The following is a 21,181-nucleotide window of genomic DNA, read 5'->3' as shown; positions in this document are numbered from 1 at the left end:
GCATGCAGGTTGTGCAGTTGCTTTTGAGTAATTAGCGTAACCCCAATAAATAACCCCAATAAATTCTCTGATTCACCAAACTAAACTTAGATAAAATAATTTCTTTGTTCTGTCATTAGTGTCACATCTGTGATGAACAGACATTTGTTTCTGTCTTCCCAGGGTAAGTCACACATTATGTGAAACAGTCGAAACTCAAAAGCCTTATGAAGAGTATGGGGAGGGGTCAGTGGTAGAACATCTGTATAGCATGCACAAGGCCATTTTTTGCACTGCTCAAACAAGTCATTATGTGAAACTACAAGCACAAGCTATAGAATGATATGTCCAAGAAGCCATGCAAAAAAGAAGGAAGGAAGGAAGGAAAGAAAGAAAGAAACAAAAAAAGAAAGAAAATGCTGGAGGAGAGCTGGGAGAGGTGGTCCAATGATTAAGAGTGCCTGTTGCTCTTGCAGAGGAACTGGGTTTGATTCCCAGCACCCACATTGTGGCTCACACCCATAGGGTAACTCCAGCTCCAGAGACTCTGATGCCTTCTTCTGACTTCCTTGGACACTAGGCATGGATGTGGTGTGCATACATACATCCAGGCAAAACACTGACACATACTAAATAAATCCTTAATTTGTGAAAAAAAAATGCACAAAGCAATATTATGTGTGCTATATGGATAACTGTGTAAGTAGTAAAAGTATAAAAATCTTGCTCAGGAAATATATACATAGACATTAGATCGTGGTAAAGTGGCATAAGCCTATCAACCCAGAAGGTTGAAACAAGAGAAAATCAAGTTTGGAGCCAACTGGACTAAGATGTTCCCTCAAAATAAAGAGAGAGGAAAAAAGAAGAGGGAGTGGAGGAAGAAAGGAGGAAAGAAGGAAGAAAGGAAAGAAAGAGGAAAGGAGGAAGAGAAAAAACAAAAGAAAGGAGAAAAGAAAAAGAAGAAAGCAATACCTTCTGAGACAGTGGAAACATGAAGGGGCTAAGGAAGAGGCACTTGGAGGACTCCACACACATTGATAATACTCGTTAGCGGGACTCAGGGGGTACTGTCACGGGTTTATTCTGTCCTCCGTGTGTTTGAAATATTTCATAAATTCAAAACATTAAAAAAAGAAACAACCAGGGGAGATGATTGCTCTAACGTGGGTGTGCAGTCAGGAAGGGAGTCAGGGATGACTCAGGTTGTCTAGCTGGTGCTGATGTCAATGACACAGGGAGATGCTCAGAAGCTAGCTTCATGGAGGATGGGGAGCTGGAATTCAGACATGACAAGCTTCAAGAAATAATAGAGCAGAGAGGCACACCAAGATGTGTCACGCTGGAGGTCAGGACAGGAAACTAGCTTGCAAAGACTGACAAATCAGGTCATTTCCCCTAAGCGACAATGTCTCATGTGTCCCAAGGGCTAGGCCAGTAAAGTATTTAGCAGAAAAGCCATTCAAAAGGAGAGGAGGAGGAACAGTGATGAGCTCAGACAATGAGGACTGGGAAAAGGTTGCCAAGTGACAGAGAGCTCCCGGGCTGAGCAGCAAGGGGGATGTGGTAGTTGACCATTTCAGAAAATGAGGAATGAAAAGGAGGGCAATGTTATATATTATTTATGGATATAGCTAGCAAAAGTGCAAAAACTATTATAGTGATGGGAAGCACTGACTATGTACAAGAAAATACATGTGTATAAACATACCTGAATTCCATATAGGCTTATATGTTATAATGTGTACATTGTAGAGTGTTTTCATCACTCACAATACTAATTAATGTGCTCTCCAAAGTCTCTCCCAGTGAATAAACATGTTTACTTACCTATGTGTGATTGTGGCATATACATGATGATATATGTCAGTGTAGATGTTTTGTATTTGGGATGATCTCAGGCCCTATGTTTTCATGATAGAGTTATGCTTAGAAAGCTATTCACTAGAAGTACTGCGAGGACTAGAAGAAAACAAATACGCATCAACTCTAAGATGCATTCAGCCATTTCAAGGGAAACGTGACCCTGAAGTCAATAGCCATTAAGAATCAGATTCAAAGCAACGGGTCCTCCAAGTGCAGTAAACTTGAAAACTGCCCCCTAACTACTAATGGAAAAGCAACATCTGGAGAGAGCTGGGCACCAAGCAGAACACATTAAATGAAGTCCCCTGAGCTAGAGGGAGACAGCATCGGCAAGAAACAGGGAGCTGGAGGAGTGTTGTCACAGAACAAGCTTAGCAACAATTCTCACAGGTACTCGGCCAAGGGATACTCCTTCCCCTCCCCTCTTAAAATATTCATTGATTTCATTTCATGTGTGTGTATGGTTGTGACTGGGTGTAGGCACACCAAGTGGGTGCAGTGCCCTTGGAGGTAAGAAGAGACATCAGATCCCCTGGTTGTAAGCCATCTTATGGGTGCTGGGAACCAAACTGTGAGGGCAGTAAGCATTCATTCTGAAGCACAGAGCCAGCTCTCCAGCCCTGTTCTCCCCCTCCCCTCACCACCACCACCCCGCCCTGCCCCTTTGCAGTGCTGGAGTGGAACCCAAACACTGTCACTGAGCCATTTCCCCAGCACCAAAGGGACACCCATTTATTTTATTAAAATTATTTCTACCTGTTTATTTCTTTGAAGTATGGTTGAATGAAGGCTACAACGCACATGTGGAGGTCAGAGGACATCTTGCAGGAGTCACTTTTCTCCATGTGAGTCCCAGAGAAGGAGCTTGGGGTTTCAACCTTACGGCCAAGCACCCTTATCCAATGAGTCATCACGCCAGGCCTTGCCAGCCCGTGTTTTTGATTGTCAGGGAGAAGGTCTTACAGTGTAGCCCAGGCTGGCCTTTTACTCCCTACTTCGATCAGGTTTGCCTAGAACTTGTGATCCTCCTACTTCAGTATCTGAGGTACTATGATTTCAAGCATGAGCTGCCACACTTGGCAAGGGACAGCCTTGAAATTTATATGTACAGTTAGAATAACATCAGGAACTCAATATATAATATTCATTTGAATTCCAGTTGACTGGCAAGCAGCAAAAATGGTTTATTGGCAAATAAACTGGTTCTCAAAACTATTAATGTGTGACTCACCAGCTTTATAAGTTTTCTGAAACACCAAAATGCCTAAGGTAACATATGCAAGAGATTGAGGGATTTTTTTTAAATTTAAAAATTAACTTAAGCCAGGCCTAGTGGCGCACGCCTGTAATCCCAGCACCTGGGAGGCAGAGGCAGGAAGATCATTGTGAGTTTGAGGCCAGCCTGGTCTACAAAGCCAAGAATATATATATATTAACTTCAGCTATCTTGTGTTTTTAGAGTTTTTTAAATATAAAATATGATAGACAAGAATCAAAGTTTACAAATGCCAGCAGTGCCCTTGTGTCTTCTCAGCGCAAGTGCTCTGAACATGAGGAAAAATCATGCCGAGTGGGAATTTTCAGTCACTCTTATCATCTAACACATCTAACATGGCATGGGGCACCTGCCATGTGCCAGGCATTGTGCTAGGCACAGTGGTAGATGCTGGAGCTACCTAAATGAAACAGGGCCTCTGCTTGCCCAAAACTTATACTGTGCTGAGGGGGTGGGGGATGGGAGGTGGAGGAAGGGGTGGTGGTGGTGGTGGGAGAATGGGGATGGGACTACAGGACACAGTATGCAAAACATTTAAGTGGTTTGTGCTGTGGGGAGCAAACAGGTTAGACAGAAAAAATAGCAAGCCTGGGGGGAGGGGAGGGAATGGGCTGCAATTTTAGAGAAGGAAAGCATTTCAGTAAAGGAGAGCAGGGCGGGAGCCTTGCAGCTACCTGACAGCATTCCAGACAGAGGGGGCAATCAATGGAAAGGCGGCCTGAGGCATGCTTGAAGAAAGAGCAAGGAAGCTAGTAGGCCTGGTGTGACTGGGCCGAGGAGAGCACAGAGGTCACAGGAGGTGAGGGTATAGAGTCATCCAAAGGACCTGGGGGGTTGTTAAGTGAAATGAGAAGCATCGTGGTTTCTGAGCTGACTTCTGTGAGATGACTTTCCTTTGGTTGTTGTGTTGTGGCCACTCCAAAGGGGCCAAGGCTGCAAGCTCAGATGCCACTGAGAGGCTGATATTCTCAGTAGGAGATATGGTTTTCTCAGAAGAGATAATGGAGCTTTGGACCCTAGCATTAGTGGTGATGTGGGAACTGGGAACTGCTCTTCTGCTTGAAGGTAGAATCGCCAGGGTTTCTTTGTGGGTTGGATGCAACATGTGGAAGAAGAAGACAGGGTGGCACAAATGGTTTAGGTCTGGTAGCTGGAAACTGTTTCTGGACATTAACTGATATGAAGTAGACATGGTGACATCTACTTGCAATCCTAGCACTCAGGAGGCTGCAGCAGAAGGATTTATGTGACTTTAAGTCCTGCCTGGGCTACATAGTGAGGCCCTGCCTTATAAAGAAAACTGATGGAAGCATCATTGAGAAATCTTATACACATGCAAACCCAATTTGTATTGAGTTATCATTGTAAACAAGGTTCATTCTATTTGTCTGTCTACATATAGTCACCAGTCCACTATATTTATATTTTATCAAATTATTTACATTAATTTTAAATTATTCTATTTATTTGATAGATTCAGATGCAGTTTGAATCCCACACACTCTGGGTTTGTGGATCTATAATTTTTTTTTCTTGCAGTCAAATATCCTGGGCAACGAGAATAAGGCAAGCTGTGTACATAACACAGGACCACTTGCATATAGATGAACAGACTATGCATCTCCACGGTGGGGGGGGGAAGGGGGGATCATTCATACATGGCTACAGTGTGATCCTCCTTCTCTTGTTCCCTGTGACAACTCGAGCAGCACACAGTTATAGTACAGCATCCTGAAAATGTATGTCAGAAACTAGTTGTTGGGGAAGTCAATGAGTTTCAGTAGGAAGCTGAGTTCAAAAGTGCTTCCTGGTGAGCATGTATTCATACCCCTGCTGATCTCTCCAAGAGCTCTCTGGGCACAGCATAGCATCTTATGAGGCAGGTGATTAGATAATAAGAACTACATCAATGTGGTCCCCTTTACCTCATTGCTTCCAACCCCCTGGCTTCCTTGGCATCCTCTTCACCATTAGCCATCCTCCTGTTAATTCCCCCAATGCCCCGCAAAAATAAATAAATAAATAAATAAATAAATAAATAAATAAATAAATAAATAGAGTGACAGGGCACAAGGAAAAGAAATTTGTAAAAACAGACACTATCTGTCATATGGCTACTGTTTTACCAGTAACTTTTGTCTTTTTACCAGGGAAATTTTATGTGCAATGTAAAAGCAAAGAAGGTGGCTTTTAAAACATTCATTTTATGTGTTTAAGTGTTTTGTTTGTGTGCATGCACCACATCCATGTCTGGTGCCCACTGAGTTCAGAAGAGGCCTCAGATGCCCTGGAGAGGGAGTTACGGATGGTTGTGTGCCACCCTATGGGTGCTAGTAACCATATCTGAGTCCTCTGCAAGAGTATCTCTCTAGCTCCTATCTTTTGACTTTGTAAATATAATACTTTGAGAATTCTAGAATGTAGTTTGATCCTATCCACTTCCCACTCTAACTCCTTCCATACCCACTTCTCAGCATGTCCCTTTCCCAACATCACATGGACCCTTAACATTTTTTTAAAAATATTTTATGTGTAGAAGTGATTTGCTTGAATATGTATGTGTACCACCTGTGTGCCTGGTGTCTGTGGAGGCCAGGAGAGGGTGTCAGACCCTCTGGCACTGGAGTCACAGACAGTTGTGAGCCACCATGTGGATGCTGATAATTGAACCCAGGCCCTTTAAAAAGAGCACCCAGGGCTTTTAACCACTGTGCCATCTCTCCAGGTTCCTCCTTTTTCACCTCCTCCTCCTTCTCCTCCTTTTTCTTCTTCGATAATGCACTGAGCCTAATTGGTGCTGCCCTTATACACATGGGGGTGGGTCACATGGACAGCCTACCATTGGCCACATCCCCAAAGATAATTGACCAGCAGCCAACAACTGCCAATAGCTCCTCAGGTTGGGGTACGGCCTTGAAAGCTCCTCTCCCAGCCTGTCCCGCCAAGACAGGGTTTCTCTGTGTTAGCCTTGGCTATCCTGGACTCACTTTGTAGACCAGGTTGGCCTCGAACTCACAGCGATCTACCAGCCTCTGCCTCCTGAGTGCTGGGATTAAAGGCATGTGCCACCACCGCCCAGTCCCAGGCTGGAATTTTGACTGGCTTGATTTTGTGCAGGCAACCCCAGCTGCTGTGGCACTCTTGAATACAACCCTGTTGTGTCCAGAAGATGGCATTTCACAGCATTCCTCTCCATATTTTTACATTCTTCCATCTCTTCTTCTTTGCTGTTCCCTGAGCCATTGTCAAGGGTTGATGGAGATGTCTCATTTAGGGCTGAGCACTCACACCCACTTATTAACCCTTTTTGACCAGTTATGGACCACTGTATTAACTGCTGCCCACGGCCAAAAGAATCTTCCTGAGCAAAGTTGAGAGCAGCACTGATCTATGGGTAGAAACAAGTGTTTAGAAGGAGGTTTGCCAACAGAGCCACTCAGCAAACTAACAATAGCAGGTTCCTCTAGAGCCTATGATCTCCCCTGTCACAGGCTTTTGACTCAGACATGAAATCCCTCATATAGAATCAAGAGAGAAATTGGTTGCCCCCAAACAGCCTTGCCACTATTTTACCAGGAAGCACACCTGGCTTGTTATTGTAGCATGCATAGCATGCAGCAGCAGCTTCCCCCCAAACCAGCATTCCACATAGTACCTTTCAGCACTATGAAAGCTTGCCGGCAGGGAGGGCTTCCCAATCAATGCCAGATTGATTTGTCAGTGTCTTACAACTCAAGTATGTTGCCTTACCATCTACTTACAATACAAACACAGTCCTTAAGCCTAACTGAATAATATACAAATCAAAGCAAAACTACCATGAGATGTGTGTATACACACACACACACACACACACACACACACACACACACACACACACACACAAATAGAGGAAATGAAATAAGAGAAAATAAGCACTAAATAAGAACACTTCATAGATTACTGGTCCAGCTATGCTGAGCTGAAAGATGACCTTCTTAGTTCCTTCTGGCTCTAGCAGGCTGTGTGTGGTCTGAGGGAGAGGCAAGCTGATCACTGCAGCCTCACAGATGTCACTGGTGAGATGGTGATTGGGACTGACATTGGATAGTTGCCAAAGCTGGGCTTGCATTGTCTCCACCTCTCATACACTTGGGGGCTCAGCACATGGGCAGTTTTAGACCTATGTATGGTAGACCCAGGATAGCTAGCTAGGATGCTTATATGACAGCCAAGGGCTCCAACAAAGGTCTTTCAAAGAGCACACAAGTACTAGAACACTCTTTCCATCCTAGTATCAGAAGTTATATGGTGTGAACTCCGACTTAGTCACAACTCCACCCAGACTCTAACAAGGACAGCACAGACCCTTTCCTTTTGAGGCAGGACCATTATGTATGGTGGGCCACCTATGCAGAACCATAGGGCTCCTCGCTCACAAGGTCTCTGTGCTTGGCTTCATGCTGTCTTATTGCTGTCTTGAAATTCATAATAAATGGTGAGCATGAGCCCCTGCATTTTCACTTCTCCCTGGGCCTAGCAGATTTAACAGCCACTTTTGCCTTGAAAGGAGAAACACCAGAGCCACACTGTGAAGAGAGCCCACAAGATGGGAGGTATCGTTGCAGATATCTTTGGGGAATACAGTCTACCAGTTAATCCTTAAGTGAATAGTGTGGGCCAAGGCACTTTATCTCATTGCGTTTCCATAAGCAGGTAAGCCAAGTGCTGTTAGTATTTCCATTTTTGCAATCTAATAGAGGGTGGAGGAACAAGTTGTGACTCTGGCCCCCTACTACTTACCAACTACATTACCAGCTACCTAGTCATGTTGATTAGCAGCCTCAATGACCCTAACCATGTGGGTTGTGTCTATGCTTGGTCTCTACAATGGCCAGACATCAGAAGTTCTCATACTGCCTGCTTCATAGTAGAGGTTCAGTTCATTTTAACCCCCTCCCTTTCCATTGATGTAGCCCTTCCAGTTTGGGGGCATCAGTAGAAGGTTTTTTATCGTCATTAATGACTTTTCTGTCCTTGTCCTTTGGTTTGTAAGATGGCCTCACCTTCTGAGTGGTTTGTATTCCTGTATCTAGATGGGACCCAGCCTTGGCGCCTGTACAAAATACACTTTGGTAGTAGCACTTTGCCCTACCAGCTAGTCACTGTAAAAGGCAGGAGGTCTGTTCCAAGTTCCACACCTTTGCCTTCCCTGTCCCCTTCTTGCTTTGAGCCTACTTCCTGAAACATTCCGGGAACAATGTACCTGTTCCACAGAGGCTCCTGAAAGTCTCAGTTTGCTCTTTTCAACTCTGTTCCCAGGGTTAGTGTCCTAGTTTGTTTTCCGTTGCTGGGATAAACATCATAACTAAAAGCACTTTTGGAAGGAAGAGTTTTATTTTGCTTACAGTTCCATGTCACAGTTCATCACTGAGGGAAGCCAGAGCAGGAACTCAAGTAGGGCAAGGACCTGGAGGCAGGCGCTGAAGCAGAGGCCATGGAGGAGTGCTGCTTACTGGCTTGCCTTCCATGGCTTGTACAATCCTTAAGGAATTTACATTTACATTAGAGAAGCAATCCCTGATGCTTTCTGTAACATTTGAAATACTTAAGCACACATTGGCAGCTCCATAGGCCTATTACTGCATTCTTGGAAGAGAAAAGGCATCTTTAAATCCACAAAGTGCTATGTGGAGAGAGTACTTTTTCTTTTCTTTTTTAATGTTTAAGTGTGTGTGTGTGTACATGGACACAGGTGTATGTGTCAGTGTGCATGAAGAGGCCCAAGGAGGACCTTGAATGCCTTCTTCCATTTTGCTCATAAAGAGTATTATTGTTCATTCTTTTTTTTAAAAAAATTATTTATTTTTATTCTATGTGCGTTGGTGTTTTGCCTGCATGTATGTCTCTGGGAGGGTGTCAGATCTGGAGTTACAGACAGTTGTGAGCTGCTATATGGGTGCTGGGAATTAAACCCAGGTCTTTTGGATGAGCAGTAAGTGAGCCATCTCTCCAGCCCCTGCTCATCGTTCTTTTAAGATGGGGTCTTGCTATGTAGCTGAGGGCAGTTCTCCCCAAATGCTAGGATGAGTGTGCATCATCATGGCCCATGGGAATGTATCTTTATAATACCTTTTGAAGAAAGTGAATTTATTTATTTATTTTTAAAATATTATTTATTTATTTATTTTCTGAACAGAGTGCTCTGTCTTCATGCACACCAGAAGGGGGATTTAGATTCCATTACGGATGGCTGTGAGCTGCCATGTGGTTGCTGGGAATTGAACTCAGGACCTCTCGAAGAGCAGCCAGTGCTCTTAACTGCTGAGCCTGAGCCATCTCTCCAGCCCCTGAAGAAAGTGGATTTAGAAAACATGAAAACATTTGTGACTTTGTCTAGGAAGATAAGAAATCTCCCATTATACTAATGGCACTGCCATTCCAATATTATATGCTCAGCAAGGTTTCTGTTATTTAAAACCATCTTATAATTGCAACAGGGCTCTCCATACACATCTTCATATGCTACACATATTATTACACTCAATATAAATTAGTGCATGGTGGCGCACTCCTTTAATCCCAGCACTCGAGAGGCAAGGGCGGGTGGATGGCTGTGAGTTCAAAGCCAGCCTGGTCTACAAAGGGAGTCCAAGACAGCCAAGGCTACACAGAGAAACCCAGTCTCAAAAAAAAAAAAAAAATTTGTGGTGATACACTCACAGTATAGTGATACAGTATAAAAAAATCAATGGACTTGCTCTCCAGAACAGTTGGCTTTCTGGACATTCTATGGCATATCTGCAAAAGGCCTGTCTCTGCCAACTACCAGGTGACTCGTCTTTCTTGGCTTCTTCATCTGTAAAATGGGAAAAACTGATCTCAAATCTGCCTACCTCTCAAAATTGTTCTGAGGACTGAAATAGATATGGACACTGAGCTGGGGAGATGGCTCAGAGGTAAAGAGCACCTATTGCTCTTGAGGAGGACCTCCCCCAGGTTTGATTCCCTGAACTCATATGGTGGCTCAAAATCATTCATAATTCCAGTTTCATGGGATCCGATGCCATCCTCTGACCTGTGCAAGCATCAGTCATGCATGTGGTACACACATATACATGTGAACAGAATGCTCATATGCATTAAATAAATAGATACATAAATCTTAAAAAAATGAAAAAAAAAAGGGATATGGGCACGAGTGTGTTTTGGAGGTTATTCAGCTCCCCACAATGACCATTCAGTTGTTATAAAGACATTAACAAAGCTCAAAAGGTGGGTGCAGTATTATGATTGCTTCTGCTGTTTTATTTTTGTCATTCACATAACACTCATTATATTCACATTGGAAAAGGCTCACACAATTTGTCCTGAATAGCTTTTATGGTCCTGAGCCTTCTTCTAAGCCTGCCCTGCATTTGACTGTTGAGCATGTGAAATGTGGCTCATGTAATGGAGGGATGAAATGTATAATGTTGTTTAATTAACATATACTTAAACATACAAACTAGCAGGGTTCAGGTGTACACATTTGCAGTCCCATTTGGATAATAAAATGGAAAGGCCCCTTGCTTCTTACCTCTACTGTCCACTCACGAGACACCTTCCAAACCCCTTAATTCACATATAAGGACATAAGCATAGGCATCATTTTTTCATAAGTAAAATGATTTCACAGCTTCTTCTCCCTCCGTCTCACCATGTCCTCCTCCTCCCTTTTTTTTCTTTGAGACCCACTATTTTTATGCTCTCAAACTCTCTATGTACTTCAGAGTAGCTTCAAACTTCAAACTCACAATCCTCCTGCCTCAGCCTTCTAATTTCTGGGATTGCAGGCATGCATCACCATGCCTGGTTAGGATACTGATAAGGTGACAGGTAAATTTGTGAGAAGCATCCAAGCTAATTTGACAAATGTTGACAAGATGTCACCCAGTGAAATATTCTCTTGGGGCCAGGCGGTGGTGACACACACCTTTAATCCCAGCACTCGGGAGGCAGAGGCAGACAGATCACTGTGAGTTCGAGGCCAGCCTGGTCTACAAAGTGAGTCCAGGACAGTCAAGGCTACACAGAGAAACCTTGTTTTGAAAAAGAAAGAAAGAAAGAAAGATCCTCTTAGAGGCTGGAGAGCTGCCACTACAAATTTCTCTTTATCATGTGAGTGAAGTTCTGTCTGAATCCCACTCATTCATCAATGTCCGGCTCTAACAGCCCTTCCTTCAGAAGTGCTCCATCGATGTGATCTCTAGCACGTTAAAGAAAAAACTGTAGTAAGCTCTTTATCATAGATTCCCTTGTATCACAAACACACTCTCATTAAACATGCTATTTGTGTGTGTTTGTGTGAAGGAAACAGACAGTGCCATTAATCCATCATCCTCTCAGCAGATAGCACCACTCTTGATGTGTAAGTAATTAAAGAGAAGTCCTAAAGCGGAAAATGTAAAACCTACACTCTCACCAATGAGCATGGAGCCTGCAACACGGCCAGATGGTGTTTGCGCACCGTCAGCGTGACATATGCTTCCCATGGCTCTGAAGAAATTGCTACTTCTCTAGCTCTAGCTCTTACCTTTCAGTTCAATCCATCAGCATCCAGGGCCTTTAAAAGAATTCTGATCTTTGAATACATTAAGTCTATCTCCATCTTCAGGATATTCCTTGCGTTCTTGCTCCACCTGCAGCAGCCCCTCCCCAGGATTCAGCTCAAAGAGGCTTTTCTTGACCATATCAGCTACATAAAGCCCCCAACTCCACTGACTCTTAGTCATATCAATTTAACTCTCTGTATGCAATGTGTTTTCCTGAAATAAACATGCTCGATTGTTTACAATGAAATGCCAGCTCCTTGAGAAGAGGGATTTTGTCATATTCAATGCTATGTTACCTTCTGTGGCTGTGAAAAAGCCTTCAGCACTAAGGATACTTTTGGCTAAGGGTAACAGAATACTTGACTACACAGAAGAGACAGAAAAGGCTGGAGTTGGTAGAGCACTTGTGTAACATGCACAAAGCCGTAGGTGTGATCCTCAGAACGGCATCTTTCAGGCTTGAGTTCAAGGCAAGCTTTAGCTTCATAGAGAGTGTCAAGGCAGCTTGGCACAGAGGGGGGGGGGGAGGGAGAGAGAGAAACAGAGAGACAGAGACATAGAGACACAGAGAGACAGAGAGACAGAGACAGAGAGAGACAGAGGCAAACATAGAGAAACAGACACAGAGAGAGAGACAGGGAGAGACTGACTCAAGGATTAATTTTCCTTCTATGAAAAGAAATTCAGAGCTACATAGTATGAAAGTAGAATTGATAGCTCAGCACTGCTGAATTCTGGTTTGGCTTCTTTGAAGTTGTTTTGGTCTTCCCTCTTCAGTACAGCTGCCCAGGGCTGACTCTTCAAACGCAAAAATACATCCTCTTGAGAGGAATGAGGGACAGAGGTCTCACTGTCTGTCTGTCTGTATGTATGTATGTATGTATGTATGCATGCATGTGTTTTATGTGTATTGTATAGGACTATGCTCCAAGGCAAACTGTTGCCATCTTTAGATGTCCAGCAGGGCCTGCTTTCTAAAGATTGTCAAAGCTGGCCTTGTTCACTATTGACTCTTGGAAATAGGGAGTGGAGAAGGTCACAGGACCCCTCCTAACCAGTTCTATCCTAATTGTACATGGCCTCGTGGAAGGCATAGAGGATGTAAATCGGGACGGATAGGGAAGGGGGATAGCTGGCTATGTTGTTGCTGTGGGGGAAGCTATCTTCCCTGCTGGGGGCAGACCATTCACTGTGTCTGCTTTCAGATCACGTACAATCTGGCCAGTAACAGCTCACCTATTGCTCTGTGAGTCTAATAATTATTTTGGCTCCCCAGGTACATTTTCTTGGAACCATATCTTTGATTGTCACTGGGACCTTAGCAGGAGGGGGTCGATGTTGGCCAGGGAAGGAATTTTAGCAACAGTGTGTAAATGTTTTGCCTGAATGTGTACCACACGTGTGCTTGGTGACTGAAGAGGTTAAGAAGCACTCGATTGGTCCCCTGAACTGGAGTTAAGGGTGGTTGTGAGCCACAGTGCAGGTGCTGGGAATGGAACTCATGGCCTCTGCAAGAGCAACCAGTGCTCTTGACTTCTAAGCTGCCTCTCTATCCCCAGAGGAGACTGGATTCTGCAGAAGGCTCTGAAAATTGAACCTATGAGGTAAGAATGACCATACAGGAATACACACACACACACACACACACACACACACCACAACGACACACACACAGCACAAGCGAGAGATAGATATAGAGAGAGGGAGATGATGATAGATAGAGAGAGAGAGAGAGAGAGAGAGAGAGAGAGAAAGAGAGGGGTCAACATTTTCCACATTTGTCCAGACTGCAAAGAACACCTACACAAGTACTTTGTTATGGAAACAGGTGTATGGGAACAGACTCCAGAATCCAGGAACCCATAAAAGACCAAATCTCTTAGCAGCAAGCCTATTCAACCACCTTCACATTGGTCCTGATAAAGCACAGGTGGAGGGTTCTTCCAGGACCTGGTGAAGGCTCAATTTGCTTAACAATCATATTATGAACTTATCAAACAAGCGTACCTCCCTTATAACCTGACTAGCATAAATTGGAGGAAAACAAGATTAAAGAACACAAAAATGAAACCTGGGTATCAGCAGGATTTCTTCTGCTGGAACCTGGATCAACTGGAACCCTAACCTCAGGCGGAGCCCAGAGCAGCAGTCCAAGCTTGGAGCAGCAGCTGAAATCCCAAGCCCCAGAAGCCTTCACTGGAGAGGTTCTTGTGAGGAGGAGCGTCTAGAAAGCCAGTGATGAACAGCCACTCAATCCCACGTCTCCAAAGACCCCTTTCCTCCTGTTTTTGGCTCACATTTATAGCTCCTTTCAGAATTTGTTCAAGGATGTTTTTCAGCTGGTAACAGCCAAGCTCCAGACAAAGTGGTTCGACTACTAAGGGGATAAACATCCCCTGCTCTCTCACAAATCTGTTCCTCATCCCACACTTGGGATGTAAACAAACAAACAAACAAAAAAACATGTTTATGTCTCCTTCATCTGGGACCTAGAATTCCTGTAAAGGGACAGGCATTGTTACATGTTGACCTCACTCGGTGTGTGTGTGTGTAATGTAGGAACTGTTACTTGCAGGTGGATCAGCACCATCTCATGCCATGTGTTCGATGGATGATGAGTGTCTGTGTGCCTGGCTCTTACTTGGTGAACTCTACAATACTCGAGATGGAGAGGCCTGCTGGGGAAGTTTTCCACCTTGGAGATAACTGCTTCTCCAGCTTCTAAGAAATTGTTTTTCTGAGAGTTGAAGAACATTTTTCTGACTAGGTGTAAAGCATGCATGCTTAAGACACCAACAAGAAGAATCTGGGAGTGCTAGTGACCTTGCAAGCCTTTACTATGAAATGAAAGGCCCCACTTCATTTTATTTTATTTTATTTTATTTTATTTATTTTTTCGAGACAAGGTTTCTCTGTGTTACCCTTGGCTGTCCTGGACTCACTTTGTAGACCAGGTTGGCCTCGAACTCACAGCGATCCGCCTGCCTCTGCCTCCCGAGTGCTGGGATTACAGGCGTGCGCCACCACGCCCGGCTCATTTTATTTTTTAAAGTTTGAAAATGGCCCATCACCAGGAATCCATATGGGCTCTGGGGAAACTCAGAAGCTAAGGCTATGGTCTTCCCAGGGCTAGGGCCACCTACTCCTTGTGAAGACACTGCAGAGAGCTGGGCGTGGTGGCGCACGCCTGTAATCCCAGCACTCGGGAGGCAGAGGCAGTTGGATCGCTGTGAGTTCGAGGCCACCCTGGTCTACAAAGTGAGTCCAGGATGGCCAAGGCTACACAGAGAAACCCTGTCTCGAAAAAAAAAAAAAAAGACACTGCAGAGCTACACAACCCATCATAGGATCTGGAGGCCATCATCACCTGACTCTCATTGTCTGGGCAAACCCCACTTCTAGAAGCCTGTTCCCTCCTTGGGATTGCCCTGTGAGGTGAATGCCTGGGCTAGGAAATGAAGTGGGTTGGGTGCAGGAGCCAGGCGAATCTTTCCTGCAGCAAGCCTGCTCTTCGTCCTTTGACATAGGCAAGACCCAACCAGGCTGAGTACACAATAGGTTGCAAGCAGCTCCATGTTGTTTCCCAGCTTCAAGCTGTCTGGGACCCAGGGGCTTGCTGGGTGAGGGTAATTGAGACTTCTCCCACCCCTTTTCCCTGGTCCAGTGGTCTTTAGGGAGGCAGAGGAGCCTTGGGCCAAGGCACATCGTACTCTTGGAGACATTTCATCACTCACCTCTGACCCCCTCCCGCCCCATACACTCAAGAAAGAAGCTGCCTCATTTCGCCTCCCGGATGCTGCTGCACCAGCAACATCAGCTGCGGGCGGAGCCCCGGTGCTTGTCACTTCCCCCCCTCCCCTCCTTCCCGCGTGACCCTCGCCCCCACCTCCAGCACTCCCTCCCCCTCCAGGAGACACACCCTCCTTCTTAGGCTTTTGGCCACTCAAGGAGAGGGAGCAGGCGCTGCCGCCGCCCTGCCGGACCCAGAGCTTGCAAAAGCTGGAGAGAAAAGGAGGGAAAGGGGAGGAGCGGTGGGCGGGAGGAGGAGCCACGGGAGCTGGGCGCGGAGCGGCGAGCTGAGATGTGGCCGGCCTGCTGGCGTGTAAACACAGGCAGTAGCAGCAGCCGCGGCCGCCCGGGCCCGGGGCATTGAGCGCTCTCGCCGAGACCTGCCCGCCGCCGCTGCCATGGCCGAAGTGCGCAAATTCACCAAGCGGCTGAGCAAGCCCGGCACAGCAGCGGAGCTCCGTCAGAGCGTGTCGGAGGCCGTGCGGGGATCCGTGGTGCTGGTGAGTAGCCGAGCGACTGGGAGTCCCGTGGATGGGGTGGGGGGGAGCACACGCTCACGCCGGGAGCAGCGCGGTGGATTCCCGCGCGCGCGCTGGGGACTGTAAGCAGGATGGGCGCCACAGCGGCCGCCCGGTGCGCTATGAGCTCTCTTTCTTTCTCTCTCTCTGTCTCTCTGTGTCTGTCTCTCTGTCTGTCTCCCTCTGTCTCTGTCTCTATCTGTCTGTCTCTGTGTCTCTGTCTCTGTCTCTGTCTCTGTCTCTGTCTCTGTCTCTGTCTCTCTCTCTCTCTCTCTCTCTCTCTCTCTCTCTCTCTCTCTCTCTCTCTCTCTCGGTTCTAGTTAAGTTTTCGCTCTGGCGACTGGCTGCCCCTGGGGCGGGAGTCTCGGGAATCTGGGGACAGGGCTAGAGCTGCCCCGCCAGCCGGCTCCAGGCTGGAAGCTGGAGGGCAAAGCAGGTCTCACACAGCTGCGGACCAAGCGTGGGTCCCCGCCCCGGCGGGGGTGGCTGAGAGCTGCAGAGCGCACCTCCCGCTCCCCAGGACCCCGCACAAAGAGCTGGAGATGAGGGCGTGAGGAGATCCGGATCCCCCATGGGAGGGCACCTGGGGCAGCCTAGGCGGAAGGATGCGCTGAACCCTTTGCATAGGCACACTCAAGCGCGGATACACGTCGAGTACATACGCACACACGCACACACTCATACACACAAAAAACCCCACCCAAAAAGCCTGGGGCGCCCAAGCTCTGGCGGGTGGTGTGGACAGAGGAAGCACAGCGACTTCCTCCTGCTACTGGGGAGAGGGAGGGCCTGGGTGTTGAGGGGTACTGCCACTAAGGCAGAGGGAGGGGTTGGAAACAACGGGGGGTCTGCGCCTTAATGGGTTTTGAGTCTGTCGCCTCTGAGAGAGGGTGGCCCCTGAAATTCGCTAGCGCTCGGAGGCAAGAAGATGAGGGAAAGACCGGTGTTCCTGTCTTAAGGATGAAGAACCTAGAACCAGACGCCTACCACAGAGAACTGGGGGTGTTTTGGCGGTGGACAGAGCTGGGGGATGGGGATTGGAGAGCCTTCTGACATTCCCCCCAACCCTCCTAACGCACCCTCATTAGCCCTGTTCATATTGCCCAAATCTGGAGGAAAGCCATGGATGGTGAGGGGCACTTGCTCCTTTGCTTTTAAACAACCCCCCATTGCCAGTTATTTATTTATTTATTTATTTTGAACAGGGACCAAGCCTTAAATAAGCGTCGGGACTGGTTCATTAATGTGCGTTTTGCTAGTTTTGCTGGCTTTTGTCTCTTTCTACTCGTGTATTATTTTGTGTCAGTTGCTGTGTTTAAATTTCACCACTTAAGTGAGGGCTTTTTTGTTAGCACAACTTCTCCTGGGAAGGGAACCTCGCAGTTTTTCCTTGTAATTTTTATGTTGATCTTGTAGAATCAGCAATAAAACCAACATTAAAGCGAGGCAAGGGTCCTGATCCTGAGAGTGGGGAACGTTGACATTAGTGGGAGTTCTGGAGGAGGATCAAAGGGAAAATATGTACCTTTGAGATAAAAATCGGATTTCTAATAGCTGCAACTGTGCAGAGCCAAGTGACTTTAAAGAAATCTCTTTATCGTGTCTGGACCCTTGAAGTTTAATCCTGCTGTTTGGTGAAGCTAAACCCAGACTTTTCATGTTATTTTAAAGGATTTGGCTTATTGTATATTTCACTTGGATTTTGGAGCAAGAACCTGTTGAGGTCAGATCAGAACTTCACTTGTCATCTCAGCCATTTAAGAGAGCAGCCGCACAAGCTGTGTGCAAGGCATTTATACCAGGCTGTCTTCCTCAGTGGTTATCAGCAAGTGATCCAGACAGCCTAGAACAAGGATGGTTTTTCTAAAATCATAAAGAAACCCTTCCCTGAACAGTGGTGGCTGGCTAGCCATCTACCACAGCACGTAGTAGTGAGAGGGAAGATGGACAGATGGATGGTAGCAAGAGAATAAATGGGACAGAAGCAACCTCTGTTGGGATTTGACCAGCGTTTGACCAGCCTCCCATAACAGTGAAAAGTTAACGTTCTTCCTAAGGTTTCAGGCTTTCAGAAAGATCAGTTTTTGAGACACGGTCTCAGTCTGTAGCTGAGTCTGGCCTGGGACTCTGGCCTTGTATTTGGTGGGAGTCATTCTGCTCAGCTTCCTGAGTCCTAGGATTACACACATGTGCTACCAATAATTCTTTTTGTGTAGCACAGGTGCAGAGGCTTCTTCCTAGCTGTCCATTCTTGACAAAGCTGGGGCAAAAAAACAAAACAAAACAAAACAAAAAAAACCAATCTATTAACCGAGACTCTTCTTGCAGCTACAGCTTGTGGCCAGGGTTTCCTGGTCAGCGACCTCACTTGGGATTAAGACCTCTTACTGTTTAGCTTTTATATTGGGATGTAGAAGGGTGCAGTCTACTCCTTTCTATAGTGCTTGGGGAGTTGGGGGAGCAGTTTCTAGTGATCTAAATCAATCTGTTGAGCTCTTACTTGGTACAAGGCAAGGCATTAGGTGCTTTATGATTATAAAAGGATAAAGATGACCTTTTTGTTTCCTTCCATCAGTTCCAGTCTTTTGTGTGTGTGTGTGTGTGTGTGTGTGTGTGTAGGATCTAGGGTCTTCAGTAATGCTTTTTGTTGGTTACTAAATAAATAGCTCGAAGTTGTATGTTCACTTTCTGTTTTTGTTTCTTTCGGTATAGTTAGCCTGTTAACCAGAGTTAGGAAAGCCATGGGTGACTGGAAAGCAAAACAACCATGCTGCAGCTGCTGTCAACTGCTGGTTCAGTTCTGATGTAAGCCCCAAGTGTTTATTGAGGGACAGCTGAGGCAGGATTTACACTTGCTGCCATAAACCCGGGATAGTATTAGAGTTTCAGCAAGATTAGCACAGCAGGCTACGATTTTCCTCCCATGTAATTCTTGACAGCCCTTGGAAACCCTACCAAGCTGAACAAATATACCTATTTCCTGTTTAGGTTTTTTTTTCTTTCTTTCTTTCTTTCTTTTTTTTTTTTTTACAGCAACACCCTTGTTGGCACGTCCATAACATCATTCAGTTTTGTTCACTGTTGAAAAAAATTCAGAAGCCTTGGGCCTTGGCTATATATAGCATGCCGTCATTGCTACTTCCATGAATGTATTAACTATGTATGGGACCAGGCAGAGAAAAGAGGCCGTTTCATGGCTGCCTGTTCCTGTGAGTTCAGCATTTTTATGAAGGTCAATTTTAAACCAGGGAAGGAGATAATTATTGGCTCGACATTGACCAGGATTTGTTAAGAGAGGCTTGGGGAGCAGTGATAACCCACCATCAAGCAGTGAAGCTAATGGAAAATGTTCACACACACACACACACACACACACACACACACACACACACACGCACGTTTAAAGTGCAGAGTTCTGATTGTATTTTTGTTATGCTTCAGGTGATACAGTCCTTGACGCTTGGAAGGGACCAAAGACATTTGAGAAACCTCTTTTATCTCCTAAGTAGGTGTTGAAATAGTGCTTGCTCCTTATGATCAGCAAAAAAATGGTTAGATATTACTAGTCGTAGCCCCTTAAGGCAAGGCAAATTGGTCAGGTCCATGGAAGGATTTCACATGAGAGTAGTGCTGCAGGATGGAGAAAGGCTCACAAGGGCCGGCAGCTGTTCACGTCCTTCGCCAGCCGGCTGCTCACGACTACCTTTGAGCAGAATGGTTGTCATGCCTTGCCTAAAGGCAAGTGCTGAAAAACTCAGTAGCTCCCCTGTTCCCTCTTCCCAGGGGGGTTGTGGAAAGTACTTAATATAGGACAAAACCCACAGCTTCATTTGGAAGGAGGTGACAGCTTCCACTGTGGAATAAAGTCAATTTCAGCTTGGCCTCAAACATTCCCCCCCAATGCTGGGGACAAAACACATGGCCCTGGAATATGCTAAGTGCTACTCTCCCACTTGGCCACATTCCTGGCCAGACCTGGCTGTTTGTTTGCTTGTTTATCAAGACCTTAACTCACCAATGTTCCTACCTCAGCCTCATAGATACTGGGGCTTTATAGGCATGTACTGCCATACCTGGCTTCAATTTTGGCTTTTTGAGCATGCTTTTCGAGTTCAAAGACTTAGTTCAGCTCTTATTGAGCTAAGAGGGAGAAAAGTTAGCCACAACCTTGGCACCGAGGCATAAAATCCCTTCTTAGTCCTTTTTGTTTGTTTGTTTTCTCGAGACAGGATTTCTCTGTGTAACAGCCCTGGCTGTCCTAGACTCACTTTGTAGACTAGGCTGGCTTTGTACTCACAGTGCTCCACCTGCCTCTGCCTCTGGAGTGCAGGGATTCAAGACGTGCGCCACCACCGCCAGGCCTTATTAATCCTTTTTAATAGCTTCTCTTACAAGGGCTCAGAGTGACCCACTCCTAAGGTTTGTCCAAAAGACAAACTCAGTCTGTTATAAAACCAGAGAGGCCATCTCACTAGGTCATCAGTGAAACAGTAGTAGAACCATCTCCCCCGCCCCTTGGTGCATTTGTGTGTGTGTGTGTGTTCCTGTGTGTGTTCCTTGTGTGTGTGTGTGTGTGTGTGTGTGTGTGTTCGTGGGCATGTGCACGCATGCGGTGTCCTCGTCTGTGTGCACTCATGCATGAATCAAAGAAGATTGGTGTTCCATTCTATCATGTGTCACTTAATTTCCTTGAATCCAGGTCTCTCACTGCCTGGAAGTAGCCATTCTTTGGCTAGACCAATCGATCCTCCTGTCTCTGCACCCCCATTCCCACCCCACTGTGCCCACAGCCGGGGTGGGGGGGCAAACTCAGCTCCTCATGCTTGCATAGCAAGCGCTGCTATACACTTAGCTATCTCCTCAGTCCCAGAATTGGTTTCCTCCACTTAACATGTTAAAGCCATTCTCAGGGTTGTGACTTTCTCTATCCTGATCATCTTTCTTTAAACTCTTATTGCTTTATCACCTAATAGATATCCAGTAAAGAAAAATTAGAAAAAAAGATTAAGGTATCACCATGTCATTGGTCAGAAGGAACTGTTAATATCCTAGTGTATGCATTTTAACTTTAAAAAAAAAAGATCACTTGATTTTTTTTTCAGGATTTATTTATTATGTATACAATGTTATGCCTGCATGTACAACGGCACTCCAGATGAGAGCACCAGACCTCATTATAG

At 45.7% G+C, this 21,181-nt stretch overlaps 1 protein-coding gene across 1 annotated transcript in view; it reads left to right on the top strand.

Moving 5' to 3' along the window:
• Positions 1–15,671: 15,671 nt before the first annotated feature.
• The window catches only part of Dock11 (dedicator of cytokinesis 11), a 188,596-nt gene continuing 183,086 nt past the window's right edge, over positions 15,672–21,181 (top strand). Inside the window, exon 1 of the mRNA XM_051141591.1 lies at positions 15,672–15,983. Within this exon, the coding sequence (XP_050997548.1) occupies positions 15,882–15,983 (102 nt within the window). The 5' untranslated portion in view covers positions 15,672–15,881. The remainder of the gene's footprint in view (positions 15,984–21,181) is intronic.

Source organism: Acomys russatus, chromosome X (genome assembly GCF_903995435.1).
Source record: "Acomys russatus chromosome X, mAcoRus1.1, whole genome shotgun sequence".
NCBI lineage: Eukaryota > Metazoa > Chordata > Mammalia > Rodentia > Muridae > Acomys > Acomys russatus.
This window is presented reverse-complemented; position numbering and strand designations above follow the sequence as displayed.